The sequence below is a fragment of the Vanellus vanellus genome, assembly GCF_965231255.1.
Source record: "Vanellus vanellus genome assembly, chromosome: 10".
Classification (NCBI taxonomy): Eukaryota; Metazoa; Chordata; class Aves; order Charadriiformes; family Charadriidae; genus Vanellus; species Vanellus vanellus.
The window spans coordinates 6,851,337-6,866,966 of record NC_138915.1 but is presented as its reverse complement, the minus strand read 5'-3'; the positions used below and the strand labels follow the sequence as shown (position 1 = coordinate 6,866,966).

The window sequence follows — 15,630 nt, the reverse complement described above, 5'->3', positions numbered from 1 at the left end:
CATACAATGAATGCAGAGAGGCATGAAAAAAAATATTGTTCTGTCCTTTAGCCTTCATTTCACGCTCAACACCCAGGCTAACACAGGCGGGCTGCTTTTTTCTAGAGAGCGGACTTGACTAGCTCCCCACTGCCTGGTGGCCACACACAGCCCTGCACCGGCCACGGGGGTGAGTGGTGGTCCTTTCTCCATGTACCTGCCAAAATCTGCTGCGAGCAGGGCTTCATTTGCCTGCTGAGCCCCAGTGTCCCAGGGCAGGGACACCTCCCACCAGCCCAGGTTGCTCAAAGCCCCATCCAGCCTGGCCTTGAACACCTCCAGGGATGGAGCAGCCACAGCTTCTCTGGGCAACCTAGGCCAGTGTCTCACTGGCCTCACAGTAAAGAATTTCTTCCTAATATCTAATCTAAATCTCCCCTCTTTCAGTTTAAAACTGTTACCCTTCATCCTATCACTACACTCCCTGATAAAAGAGTCCTTCCCCATCTTTCCTGTAAGGCCCCTTTAAGGTACTGGAAGGGGCTATAAGATCTCCCCGGAGCCTTCTCTTCTCCAGGCTGAACAGCCCCAACTCTTTCAGCCTCTCCTCATAGGAGAGGTGCTCCAGCCCCCTGATCATCTTCGTGGCCTCCTCTGGACCCGCTCCAACAGGTCCATGTCCTTCTTACGTTGGGGACTCCAGAGCTGGACGCAGTACTCCAGGTGGGGTCTCACAACAGCAGAGCAGAGGGACAGAATCACCTCCCTCGCCCTGCTGGCCACACTTCTGATGCACCCAGGATACAGTGGGCCGCCTGGGCTGTGAGTGCACATTGCCAGGTCACGTTGAGCTTCTCATCAACCAACACCCCCAAGTCCTCCTCAGCCCTGCTTTCTATCCATTCTTCACCCAGCCTGTATATGTGCTTGGGATTGCCCTGACCCACGTGCAGGACCTTACCTTACACTTGGTCTTGTTGACCTTCATGAGGTTCACACAGGCCCACCCCTCAAGCCTCAAGTCTTCCTTCTGGATGGTATCCCTGCCCTCCAGCTTGTCGACTGCTCCATGGAGTTTGGTTTCATCAGCACACGCTGAGGGCGCACTCAATTCCACTGTCCATGTCACTGACAAAGGTTAAACAGCACTGGTCCCAGTACTGACCTCTGAGGAACGTCACTCGTCACTGGTCTCCACGGGGAGAATTAGGGCTGGGGCGAAGCACGGCTGCACCCCGCAAGCTGGGAATGCCCACGCAGGGCCATGGCCATGAGGACAAGGCTCAGGAGCGGGTCCTGCCATCCAATCCCGGGCCAGGCTGGGGGTGGCGGGTTCCTGGAGCCTCCCTGGGCTGCAGGGATGGGGCACATTGGGCCAAAACCCGGACTTTGCACCAGATACTGCAGCGGAGGCAGCGGGGCGAGTGCTGCGACAGCCCTGGAACGTGGTGCTCTGACATCCCCCAAAGGGACTTTGCCTCTAGACTTTTGGTGGGAAATAATACAAGGAAAAAATTCAGAGTAATTCATCCAATTTCCAGAGCCATCAGTGGGAGCCAAAGCACCTCAACAGTGTTCAAGTTCAGACCTAAAATCCATAGCAGCAAAGAGCACATCTGACAACAAAATGAAATAAATAATAGTAAGTTGTAACACAGCCCCCACTGTATTATTATGGCACAGTTTTCCTTCCAAGGTTTTGTGCAAAGCGCTGCAACATTAAAAAAAAAAATTATTATTTATGGTTATTAAAATAATAATAAGTCACGGTTATTAAAATTAAATTACGAAATTTCTTTGGTGCTCATATTCATCATCTCAGTCTGGAAAATTGACTCTATTTTGCAGGCAGCAATACATAAACAAGCTCTGGATAATGATAGCTCTATTCAATTAAACTAAAGGATTTAAGTACAGAGATAATATTTTCATGGATATTATAAATTTCAAAGCAATATTAACTCAGAACATAATACATTCAAAATCGGTATCAGGTGGACAGTGCCCACAGCTGCGGCATCACCCACACCCCAGCACGCTGCTGAGCTGGGCTTGGTGCCCCCCCAGCACCGGGGCTGCAGGAAAGGCCTGGGCTGGCATTAGCCGTGGGCTAACTGCCGCTGCGGCCTCTCGCCCAGCCCAGGAGCCCCAGGCCAGGGCTGGGCGAGAGGACCTCTCCTGTGTGGTGCCCGGTGGGAAGGCAGGTTTGGCTAAACCCCACCACCACCACCCCAGTCCCGCTCTGGCTCCGTGCTCAGGCTTTCCTGTCTTTATTTCATCAGTCACCAGCAGAGGAATTGCTGAGATTGGTTTGTAACGTGGCAGCATCACTGCAACAGCATCAACACACGTGCTCTCCAGCTTGCCCCGGGCAGAGGCATGGGCAGCAGCCGCCCCGCGAGGCGAGGAGCAGCCGAACTCCGCACCGGTACCCAGAGAGGAGCCCGAGCAAAGGAGCTGCCGTAGACACCTTCCAGCCAGCGTAACAGCAAACCCTCTGCCCCCCAAGGCCAGGCTCTCCGCTCCCGTCTGCTGCCCAGCGCGGCTGACAAACTCGCTGGAAGCACCTGAGGCACCGGTTTTGCTGGACGCGGTGGCACGGGCAGACCGCTGTGCCGGGTGGCGGTGCCTCCGTGGGCTGACACGAAGGGCAGGAAAACGAAACCTCCGGGCACACACCGAGCATTTATTTATGGCAGTTTCTATCATTGAAGTGTTAGCCCTAAATTATTTGTGATGGTTACGGCATTGTAGGGTGACGGGGTATCTTATAGAAGAGCAAGAGGAGAAGATCCCACTCCACGGTAACTTGTGGGGCAGGAGGGGCAGGAGGAGCAGGGATGGCGCCGTGGGGAGCCATGGAGCACGGGGCCGGGAGAGCAGAGCCTTTCCAGCAGCGCATCGTTTCCAGCTGGTGACGAGGCTGTTGCCGTCTCCACGCAAGCAGGCAGAGATGACACATAACGGTGAACGCGGAGCCAATTTGCAGCAGCGGTCGAGGATCAAAACCGGGCTGCCCCGGCAGGCAGTTACAGGGGACTCTCCCGTCACCTATTTTGCTGTAGTTTCAGGTCTTTCAGGTGCGAAAGAAGCAGTGAGGAGCTGAAGGCAGCAGCGGAGAACGAGCCGAAGGGAGACGGCTCTGAGGAAGGGCTGTGGGACCCGGGGGGTGGCTGCAGAGCCGCCCCCCAAGAACGGGGACCTGCAGGGACACCGCGGGGCCGAGGAACGGGGCTGAGCCGGTGTCTGCCCCACAGAGGGTCCGCAGGGGTCCACGCGAGCACCCCCGGCCTGCGGGGCAGGGGGGGGGTAAGGCACAGAGCGCCTGGACAAAATGCACAGCGCAAACCACAGCCACGACGCCCTTAATGAGTGGTGCTTTAGATAACGTTTAGCATATAAATAAAGTAATTGACCGATTAATGAGCGCATGGCAGATGCTTGATACGCTGTAACGAGTAGGGAAAACGTACGATATAACCCAAGAAATTGATGCAAGGACTATAAAAGCGGAGCCGCAGGAGCGGTGGCCGTGCCCTGGGCCCTGTGCGCTGCTGCGCGGCGGGTTTGGGGTCACGGAGGGGCGGGGGGGGGGGGGGGGCGGGACACAGAGGGGTTTGGTCGCCGCTGCAGCGACCGAGCGGGCACGGCCGGGGACAGGGGACAGCGCCAGAACGCCGCGGGGCCGGGGGGGGGCGGGCGGTGGCGGGGGACCGGGGCCGACCCGCTCCGCCCGTGGCTCCTCCGTTTTGGCCGGTGTCGGGCCCCGGAGGGCGGCGGGAGGCGGTCGCCGCTGCGGCCGTTGTTCGGAGCAACAGTGACATGCAGCGGCCGGTGCGGGCGGGAGCAGCCCCGGGACCCCCGTCCGCGCCCCGCCGGCAGCCGGGGGGGTCGCCACAGCCAGCCCAGGTGGCCACAGCCTCACCCGGCACATGTGCCCCCCCCCCCCGGCACAGGACCCCAAAGGAAAGGCGGGTCCCAACCGCTTCCCCCCCCCCCCAAGTTAATTAAAACCAGCCTGAGTATTTAGCTTTGTTACTCTCCTTTTTAGTAATTCTTCCTCACCTCTAATTAGCTGGGTAACTCTTACGTGATACCGCCCCAATTTGTCCCCCCACCCCAGCTCAACAGCATTTTGCACCCAGTTGACCCCCCCCTTTCCCGGCCGCGCTGTCGTGACAGCTTTGGGGGCAGGGCCGGCAGTTTCTGAGGTGTTTGCTGTGCGCGCGGGGAGCAGATTTTAATATCATTCCAAGCTTTTCGACAAATATTGGATTTGAATTCCAAATATGGGCTGAGCAGGCTAATTACCAAAAACCTACAAAATTAATGTAAGAGCCACAGTTTGATCTGAGGCAAATAAATATAAATGGTATTTGTTTAATATTCCCCTGCCCTTTAAACAAGGGAAGTTTGCCATATTCAGGCAAAATAGCTTATTATAAAGTAGCTGGAGCTGTGACCTATCACAGATGCGATGAGAATATCACATCAGACAGGCCACACCAGGAACAGGGCTTAATTAATGGGCGCTTTGTACCAGGTTTTCCCCGGGGCCACGGGCCAGGAGCACGCAGGGTGCCCCGCCAGGGCTGCCCCCCCACTCACGGCTCCGGCCCTGCCGGTTCTGCCCCACAACCCTCTCAAATTTAGTCAGTGGGGTCGATGAGCGCTCCAGTGGCGCCCACAGCCATGCAAGCTGGCCAGCTGTGGGAACACAGGCCCCCCCGTTCCATGCTTCCCTCAGCTCTCCGGGACTCACTCACCCCCCATTTCCACGCGGGGTCTCTGGCCTTCCCCCCACACAGCATGGGCTGTACTCAGCATACAGCTCCCATCGCCAGACACCCCTAAACCCCCACTGATGGCTCCACACGCGCGGCTGAGAGACCCACACAGGGAAGAAGCAGCAGCAGCTTTGTTTTGGAAAGTTTTCTCAGGCGAGAAAACCCTCCCATAGGCATGAACACGGTGAGAGTCTATTCCTGTGGCCTCTCTCAGGGAATCAGGACACGGCAGAGCAGAGCCGAGTTGAGTTACCTACAGCACGGGCTCTCATAAAGATTTGTAATTTCCTTCTGGCTGCTGCAGTTCACCGCTGGTGCATCTCTGCACTTGCCTCACCAGCGACAGCGACAGCGTCACCATCCCGCATCCCTTCTCCTCTCCCGCCGCCGCTCGGGCATTGCAGGTGAGGGACAAACCCTCCTGCCGGGGCAGGTACACGGTTCCTCGAAGCTGAATTTTAATTTTAAAGGATCGTTTCAACTCGCTTTTAAGTGTCTGGGCTGACAGTCTCCGCTCTACTCGGAGACCCCAGGGTGACCTTTCTGTGCCCAGCTCACCCCCCCTCGGGGTGCCAGCCCTGTGTCCCCGCAGCTCCGGGGAGCCCGGCCGGCTGCCCTCTGCACGGTCAACCACTCCAGTAAAGCCCAAGGACTAGAGTGACTTTGATGGAAGTATTTCATTTTAGACTGCCCTAATGAGTTAATTAAAAGCATCTTAGTATTTAGCCTGGTTACTCTCCTTTTTAGTAATTCTTCCTCACCTCTAATTAGCCGGGTAACTCCTATGTGATTCCCATCCCAATTTGTCTGTGTCTTTCTTGGGACAACGGCTTGTAACCTTCTTCGATTCATTCAGAAATAACCTCTAATTAATAAGGACAAAGCTAATCAGAAGAGTTTTACTGATCAAGTCCATAAGCACTACAATTTCTTAATACTCAGTACTTTCAAATACAGCCACTGCGGTGACACCTCTGTGTCCCAAACCCCACATTACTGAAGACAAACTGACCTTCACAGAGCACCAGGGATGCTCAGCTTTTGGTTCAAATTCCCTTTCTCTGGATTATATTTAAAAACAAAAACAAAAACCCAAACCAAACCAACACAATATTTAAAAGACAAGTAACCCTCTGTGTTTAATAGTACTAATACTTGATACAGAAAGGTTCATTTTTTTATCTTTATAGCTAGCAAATTTTCTATTAGCTATAGGTTTGCTTGTGTTAATGTTGAATCCATGCAAAAAATCTATTTCTAAACACTCCCGGGAATAAAACTAATTAATTTGCTTTGTGGACGGTACCTGTAGGCCAAGATCATCTTCTGCAATTAAAAAGCTGTCAAGTTACAACCCTTTACAAGGCAGTAATATTCAGCAGGCACGTGCGCCATCCCCCCTCAGTCCCATCACCTACTTCAGTGTCAACGGTATCACGCTCGGGCATGGCAATAGCTCAGGTCCCCATCACCTCTGAAAACACCCAGGCTCATCACTTCGGGCACAGAAAAGGGCACCTTAAACATTATTTTTTTTTTAAACAGGGAAACAGAATTCCCAAAGAAGAAAAAGCAACATGCTATATTGGAGTTATTTAAAAGGTCTTTATGTTGTCCGCATCACATTTTCCCCATTGTTTGTGACATATTTCATGACCCAGCAGTGGTTTTAACCACCAGTTAAAACAACTAATTCATGGTGAAGTTTTATTAGGCTCAGTACTGTTAAACGCACTACCAGTTTAGCCCAGAATGTACCTTACACATTTTACTATTTTAAAATAGTCGGTATAGGCAAATTCTAAACAAACATGGGTCGAGCTGCACAGAAACACCGACTCGAGGCAAACCACGCTGCCTGCCCCAGCTCCATCAGCTGGCGCACAGAGGCTCCTCTCTGTCTCCAAAGAGCTCCTCCACAAAGAAACGACCCTCAGGAACTCAAGCTCCTTGTATATGTTTTTTTTGGCCAAGGGGGAGAGCGGGACAGCAAAAAGCAACGGAGGTGTGATGTGCCACATAGAGCAAAACGGCATTGTTTAAACTCAGCATACAGCAATTAACTTACTGTTTAAAATAGGATTTAAGTTTTTAGCATCACCCTTATTTCCTTGTGTGCTTTTATTTTAGAAGTTCACATAAACAGATTATTGAGCATTTAAATCTATTAAGCGTGTTTCTCAGAGCAATCATTAGTTTGCTCGGAGAGAGTTGTATTTTATAAACTTCCCCGTGAGCAGACCCCGTTTCCCAGGCCTGTTCAGTGAGGACTGATCTCCCCGCATAAACTTAAGTGGATTTGTCTCAGTTTCACTAATAAGCATCAATGAAACTCTTCCTGGGAAGGCACAGCCGACAGGAATCCTTTATGGGAGTCACTGCTGCTCCAGCCGCCCCGCTCAGCAGAGGTATACGCTGAATTACGGCAAAAGAGACCAGCGCGGAGCGCTGGCGGCTGTAACACAAACCTCAGCAGTCCAACAGGCGGAACGAATCTTCTGCTTCTCAATCTGAAAGCGTAACCTTGAAAAACACAACTATTCTTGCCTGTTAGCCATCGTAAAAAATGAGAACACACTCTTTTGTGTAATAATTCCTGTATTAGAGGGACTGGAATACATTACAGTCCTGGGAGAAGTTGAACCTACAAGAAATCTCAGTCTTTGTTATTAAGATCACCACTTTCCAGCCCCTAAACCTTTCAAGCTACTAAGATCCCATACCTCCCTCCAAGAAACAGGTCCTCAACTTCCATGACTTCATCTTTTATTCAAATTAAAGGGTCTATGATTAGCTTTGTAGTTGCTGTGTCTTTTACAAATAGACGAAATCTTCACTCCAGTCGTTGGGCAGCAGCTTTGACAGCTTCAGCTCATGATGTTCTGAAGCGGCACGAGGACCAGAGCTGTAGGGTTTTACGGTTCTGCTAATATTTCAGTCTTAACATTGTGAAACGCCTGCCACTGGCATCAGATCCTCTCCTCCACAGCCCAACACAGCTTTAGTGCATGAATTTTGAAAAGAAAGCAGATCCTTACCAAAAGGATGAGGAGCAGAATTTGAATTTAAAAAGGAGACAGAAAAGTACAGTGAACACAAAGGCTGAAGAGGAACTACTTGGTACAGTCTGGTATCACAATTCAACCTATTTGATGTGTAAACGGCACCAAAAGGGGAAATTTTCTCTCCTCCAGGTGAACATTTCTCCTCCTATCATACCTGCTGGCTGCAGAGCCAAAGCAGGACTTCGCTGGGGTTTACAGAACGCTGTCTGTCTGTCTCCCAGGGCTCCGGGCAAACAATGGAGCAAGTTTCAATCAGTCCCGCAGTGCCTGGAGCTAGAATTGGCTGTAGGGAAAGAGCACGAGAGATGCACCATCTCCAAACCTTAACAAGAATCTAGGTGTAACAGCAGCTTTTTGGTGAATCCATTGGGTATTTAAACTGCTGTACCCAAGCCAAAAAAGCTCAGGTTTCCAATTACACTTTTTTTGAACACTAAATAGCGTTCAATAGTCCTCGAGATGAGCCATTGGAATCCCCCCTTCTCCAAACACAAACAGCTAGTCTTTCACAACCCACATTTTCTAGTTTAAACAAACTAGTGATCACTTCTACTGAATCCACACCTTGTCGGGTGGGACAGGAGAGGGCTGGAAATCAGTCATGAATGTGACCTACAGACTTCCAGCTATTTTAATGAGCCAGCGATTTTAACGAGCTTTGGATGAGGGACAAACGCCTCAAGAGAAAGATGTAAACTTGACCGAATGCAGGAAGGCAAACCCTGAGCTTCTTCAAAAGCACCGGAGAAGTGTAACACATCTGTCACGTTACAGCAGGCACTGCACGCTGGAACTAACCCTGCACACCTGATGGGCAAGCAGGACAGAGGGACAGGTCAGCAGAGACAGAAAACACCCTCCCACAATTCCAACTAACAGCAAACTTTCATAACAACACATAAAAGCAATAAAGTGACCACACACAGAATCATTTACGACCCATTGAGAAAACTATTGTTTATTTAGAAAAAAGGTTACACTGGTAGATTTCAGCAGATAAAAAAATTCTTTTTTTTTTTTTTTTTCCTTAAAAATGTCATTGTGAAACTTTTCAGACTAAAGTTCAGCAATACAAAGCTCCTGTAGCTGTAGTTGAAACTTAATTTATTTCAGTTTTGAAGAGAGCATTTCCAATCAATCTAAAAACAACATGACAAACAAAAGGTGTGGCAAGGGACAACTGAGCACAGGTTTAGGGTGGGATGGAAGGGACAAGGTTCATTCTTTGTTTCGTTAAACAAGTCAACGTTGTACACAATATACAAATAATCCCTAAGCATTGCATGAAAACAGTGCTCCCACTTGACTTTTTTTTTTTAGTCACCGATATTAAAAACAGGCCAAGTAATAAATAAAAACTGAGTTTAAATGAGGTAAATCCAAAAAGGTTCAATAACTGTTTATTTGTGGTTTTCAAACATCTAAAAGAATGCATTTCAGATTGAAAGAATTACTAAACTCAGGCAGTATTTTCGACAACCTAAAGTGGAACTCTGTACACATGAAACCTCATTTGCACTATGGCAACTGTTTGTTTGCAGCACATTGTGCTAAAATATGGAATAGGTAACACTTTCAGCCAGGTACTGAAAATAAATGTGTAAGAAACTAAGCAACAAGTTAAAATACAGTAATGTACAACTCAACAATTAAATCCTCAGCATGGGGAAATAAAGCAGAGAACTGAATAATTTAAGGAGATGCAGATGGGTCCTCTTCATTCACAAATTTCTGTGCAATCTATACTCTGGAAAATACATTTCTGGTCACAGCTGGATATCTTCCCATTTCAATGTCACCTGCAACGAAGGCACACATAATTGGAATTAGATGTTGTTCAAATGAATACTGATCTCACAACTTAGCATTTTATTCCATTCACAATTCAAAGAACAAGGGGGAAAATAAAACTATTTTCATCAGTCATTCATTTCGTAACTGTAGTTTAAGCCACAGCAAGAAGTATACTAATGTGAGCACCGCATTGTAAGCGGTGAAACGCTTGTCTGAAGATAAGAAACAAGTAGTCACCTGTGAAGGTAAAAGCTCTTTTAGACAACCCCCTCAAAATGTTACTATCTCTAAATTAGGCAAGAAATAAATGCATTCAGTCAGACACTGTACATTAGGAAGAATGTTATAAAAGATTTAACAAACAGGAGCAGAGGATCAGATTCCACAACCGTGTTGCTATAAAAAGCACTTTTACATACTTCACTATGCAAACAATGGAGTGTTTGCTGTCAGTATTCTAGGCCAGATGCTCCAGTTTAGCCCATTACATCACTGGATGTAAACTTTACTGTGCAACTGACATTTACCTAAGCACTTGTTGCTTAAATTATGATCTAGTCATAAAAACACAGTTGTGCTTTTTTAATTGATGACAATCCTCACTTTATATTGAATTACTGGTCAAGGTAAAACTTCACATTTTATTACTAAAGAAGCTGCAAGTCCTCAGCAGTGAGCTTCATCTGCCAAAATTGCCTTTTTTTCAAAAGTAATATTTAAAGAAATGAGGGGAAAAAAAAAAACTGCGATACATCAACAGTGATCAGACAATAATGTCTATGAAGGACAAAGAGTCAAAAAAGTTCCATTAAATTCCTTCCAAAAAGAGTGCTCATAATTTTCAGTTTGGAAGCTATTCACAGGAGCATCTTCTATTACTTCACAACGATAAAACACAAAAAAATAGCCCTAAGAAGCAGTAACCCGATCTCCTATCCTTTTTTCTACCAAGAACTTCCAAAGAGCACACAGCACCAGCTTTGTTACTCAAAACCACTCTGCGCATTTGCCCTCGGATTCAGTGGCTGAACGAGCAATGTCACCAAATGAAAGTCGAGGCCTTTTTTCCCCCATAATCCCCTCTTTGTTGTGGTCACACAATCCACGTGTGGAGACTTTTTTCCAGAAGACATCTCCAGATAAACATAAGATTTCAGAATTCAAATTTTGTTTGGGTTTTTTTTTTTTTTTTTTTTCTATTTTGTTGGAACCTCATCAAAACACTCCTCTGTAAGTGGAATAAGCCGTCCTACAATCCTTAAGCCTCTTGGAGAAGAATTCCCAACAGCAAAACATTTACACCTTTCAGAGTTGGTCTCTGTTGTTTTAGTTAAAAGGCAAATAGAAGAACTTGGGACTATGTCGTGGTCTTTCTCTAACACCTAGAGCAAGTACAGCCACTACAAGGAGCAACGTTAATTTTGAAGTCCACAGCCAACAAATCTCTCCAGTAAGTACTGCCATGTAATATCACCTTAGGTATTCTCAAACATGTTACCCATACAATTGAATTTCAAAACCAATGAGGTTGGAAGGGACCTCTGAAGACTGTCCAGTCCAACACCCTTGCTCAAAAAGCTGAAAAAAAAAAAAAAATTCAGAACACTGGCAGCTTCAAAGAAAGAATTTCTAAGAGCTTCTAAAAACTCTGAAGTTTCTTTTCTTTCTGCAAATAGTCAATGCCTCCACACAAGAGTTTTCCTTTGGCTTCTTCTTCCTCAAATCTAATCAGATAAAAGATCAAGCAGAGATAATGAACTGACTTCACTTTGAGAGTGGTAAAGCACTGGAACAGGTTGCCCAGAGACGTTGTTGAGGCCCCATTCCTGGAGGTGTTCAAGGCCGGGCTGGACATGGCCTTGGGCAACCTGGTCTAGTGGGAGGTGTCCCTGCCTATGGCAGGGGGGTTGGAGCTCGATGATCTTCAAGGTCCTTTCCAACCTAAACCACTCTATGATTCTATGACTTCCTACACTACATAGCAATTTGGTTTAAAGGCTAGTGCTTTTGTTAAAAGCAAAATAAGAGAAGGATATAAAACGTGAGTTTCCATCAGATTAGGCAAGATATTAACTGGCAGATTATCAAAGACTCATGACACTCAGGATCACACAGATTCACCTCTGTTTTTGTATGGCAACCTTTCTTGGAGAAAGTGCCAAACATGCATCTACACCAAATACTGCTGAACCTCCACCTCCACCCTTCCTTTTTTTGTGGTTTTTGGCCAAAAAAAAAAAAAAAAAAAAAAAAGCATCTATACAACCTCTACGCTGATGATGGGAAAGTTTTTTTTTTCCCCGGGACAGAATTAAAACCAAAACCAAACAAAACAACAACAAAAAAAAACCAACCCCCACCCTGGGTAATTTAAGCCCTTTCACGCTCAGGCTGTTTTGTCTGCATATCCTTTACCAGTCAAACGGAGCCACAGGAGATACGAAGTCAAACAGAGTCAATCATAAAACTTTTTACCTTGACTGGCACAATCTTCATTATCTGTGCTTGTCTGAAGATTTATGAGTAGATTCAACATTAAGGAAAAAATACATTTTACTAAATAAAATAAAAGGAAGCTCATTTTCTGTATTTTTCTGAAATGTTAATGCGTAAAAGGATATTGTTTCTTTTCTTCTTTCCCTCCAGTACTGTCTCGTTTTTCTTTCTTTTCTGTTTTTTCTTTATCATGTCTTGATTCCTTTAAAAAACACACACGGGAAATAGTTTATTATAGTATACATTGTACAGTCTGATTAGAAGGATTATAACCACCCACAGCTAAAAAAATAAGTCAGAAATACAGTAATTAGCTTCTATGATTTCTGAAATTATTCTTTGTCTTACAGTTCCATGATAGCCACTATTACTAAAGAGTTACAACAACTGGGAACTACTGTTTGGTACTGTCTGGTGTTTTACAAATATGACTAAAACATACATGCCTGTTTTCACCAAAAACAGCTGCACTGATGCATGCACTAGAAAATCTGAATACAAGCAGACTAATTTTTGTGTTAATTAACCTGCTTTCGCATATTTGCTCACCAAATCAGTCTGCAAATATTCTAGATTATTCAAAAACTAAAGTATAAATTCTGAATTTTCCTGGCTACTGCTAAAATGAACTACACTCCAATTTATCCTCCCAGGAGTGACTGCTGAAATATTTAGAGCCACAAGATACCAGAATTTCCAGAAGCACTTTCCTACACATTCACATTGTATCTTTTTAATTTAGGCCATAAAGCAGCAATAAAATTTAGGAAAAAAGAATCAGCTTGTTCTGTCAACAACAACAAAAAATAATCAAATCAACGAAATAAGAATAGTTTGTTTTACCTTTTTGCTACCAGAGGAGCTCTTCTCCATCTTTTCTGCTTTAATTGAATCACCCTTCTCTTTGCCTGAAGACTTTGATTTGTTCTTCTCCTTCTCCTTTTCATTTAAGCGAGGGGAATCAGAAGGACTTTCACTTTTACTATGTTTTGAAGAACCAGCTAAAAACACAACAGAAAGTTGTAACTCACAACAAGTAAAAGACTAATACATACACGCAAAGTAAAATACATACTTGTCCCGTTTTCCTCTTTGCGTCGTTTAGTTGAATCCTGTGGTACCTCTCGGTCACTGTTTGAATGATCCTGGCACCAAATACAATTATGCAGATGTTAGCAGATGGAAACATATTCCTGAAGTAGCACTTGCTTATAATATTATTTTGGAGAACTAGTTCTTGAACACTTAAAATGTAACCGAGTCATCAGATCTAATGCAAAGTTTCTCGAGATCGGTTTTGAATACATTATTGTGAACTGACCTTTGAAAAAGTAACAGAACAAATGAAAAAACACCCCTAATATGGATCACTTCTGCTTGGACAGGCTGTACAACCAATTATTACTGCAAGGACTTTGAACAGAAATCTTTCCAGGTATATACCAACTTTCTAAACTAGTTCATAAAAACATCACCAACCCTTTTTCGATCTTTCCTGTCCTTTTCATCTTTCTTCTCTCTCTCTCTGGATCTCTCCCTTGACTTGTCCAAATCTTTCTTGTCCACTTCTCTCTCCTTACTCTTGGACAGTGTTGGAGTAGTGTGGTTAATGTAGTGCTGTTAAATTAAGGCAATATCACCAAATATTAATAATATGTATTCCTAGATGTGTAAATAAGAAGTCTTACTCTAACATAACAGATCTAGCTCAAAGTTAAACATTAATACTTTACTAGCAAAAAAAAAAGTGATTGAAGATACTTTCAAACTTGTCATCTATAATTTAACCTATAGCTTTGTTTTCTCAACCCTGGAAATTCAAGAACATTTTCTCTTAACTGAAACACATCAAATGCATACAACATTGTTCACCAGTATTGTTTGATACGTCAAAGCAAATCAGACAGCAGTACTACTGAAAGAGGATATGCAGATTCCTGGACTGACACAACACTTAAAATCCTGACTGGAATGAATTAATGGAGTCAGCTGCTTAAACAGGTTCTAATTAATTTTTAAAGAATAATCGTAATCAACAAAGCATTTAAGCCAATACTTTGACTCTGGTTTTTCATTTGAAGTAATGCAAAACTCCACCTTAAGCCTAAACTTCAAATAATGAAAGCAGCTGAATGTAGAAAAGAATTGGGTTTGCTCTGTAATGCGTTCTAGATTGTTATTCCACTTTCTCTTCTAACCAATTGCTCTGTAAAACATACTAGTTTCGCAAAGCTGAATATTTTTAATATAAACTGGGGTCGCAGGGGAGGAGAACAGAAAATAAGTCACAGTAATTCAAGTGTAACACCTGACAAAGTTTAAATGCTACTATGTGTATATATAAGGTAGCACATTTATTATATAAATACTGATGCACTACAGTAACTAATTCTGGGTTTTGAAATACAATTATAGTTAGCTGTTTCTAAGAAATATTTTTCATAAAATACCAAGAGCATATATTAAATCAAAAACATCCTTCTTTGGTATTTTACACATTTAAGTTACAGCAACACACAGATTTAAATCAGTATACTTTAATCTTTCCCCAGTTCCATAAGGTATCAATTTTATTTGGGAAAAAAATACCTTTTAATTAAAATGTTGTATTTCTTTTTGGAGAGACATCTGACTTAAAAGGACACCAAAGAAAGAGGTATGTGGAAGAGTAGTTTAGAACAATCTAGAAGTCACTTGAACCAAACCAAATATTGTCTCAAATAATTTTGTTCTTTTAATTAAATTAATCCTGTCCTCCAGTTCTAGTAAATGTTTAATTTACCAAAACTTGATGTTACTGGTACTATGTTAAAAGTCACGCAGACAATGTTAGGTCTCATTTCCCTTTATTACTTAACTGGAATTTTATTATCCTCCTGCGCCAGAGACGGAACCTTCAATACTCCTTTCACTAGGCACTCTTCCTTCTGCTCTTTTCCCTCACTCCTCTTTTCTTGTTCTGTTTCCTACAGTGCCATTCTACAACTAAATTTATCCTTGCTCCCTTTTTTGCTGTCAACTTTCACCAGTGACTTGCAAATGTTTTTTCTACACAGCCCCATTCAGTTATCTCCCAGAGATGCTTTCCATGTGAGAAAGCAAACACGTACGTAGCTCTGCTTTCTCCTACTCCATTTCTTAAATTCACGTGGTTGCTCATGAGAGATTCCACCGCTCTTGTACCATCCCAATGCAGAGTTTTGGAAAATGGCATCCAAATCCCACCCTTCTTTACAAGAAAAGGCTAGATTTAGCTCATCAGGCTTTACCAACTTGCTTCTAGAAACGCTGCTAACTGAAACCACATCAAATTTTGGGCACTGTTGTATGTTGTATAACTGGGGCAAAGGCCAAAGCAAGAATAAACACAAACCTAACTCAAGTCTGGCACCATTTCTTTTATAACCTGCAATGTAAACCAACATTTCAGTAGTTTGGCCCCAGAAACTGGGCAAAGTTGGGAGTAAAGAAAGCCTGTAATTATACAGCAGCACCAGACTTCTACTAAC

General features: G+C 44.7%; 1 protein-coding gene across 1 annotated transcript in view; it reads right to left on the bottom strand.

Moving 5' to 3' along the window:
- Positions 1–8,768: 8,768 nt before the first annotated feature.
- Positions 8,769–15,630, bottom strand: part of THOC2 (THO complex subunit 2) — a 53,577-nt gene continuing 46,715 nt past the window's right edge. Inside the window, exons 35-40 of the mRNA XM_082488476.1 lie at positions 13,601–13,738; positions 13,197–13,266; positions 12,965–13,122; positions 12,247–12,323; positions 12,101–12,148; positions 8,769–9,630 (exon numbers count right to left, since the gene is read on the bottom strand). Of these exons, the coding sequence (XP_082344602.1) occupies positions 12,121–12,148; positions 12,247–12,323; positions 12,965–13,122; positions 13,197–13,266; positions 13,601–13,738 (471 nt within the window). The 3' untranslated portion in view covers positions 8,769–9,630; positions 12,101–12,120. The remainder of the gene's footprint in view (positions 9,631–12,100; positions 12,149–12,246; positions 12,324–12,964; positions 13,123–13,196; positions 13,267–13,600; positions 13,739–15,630) is intronic.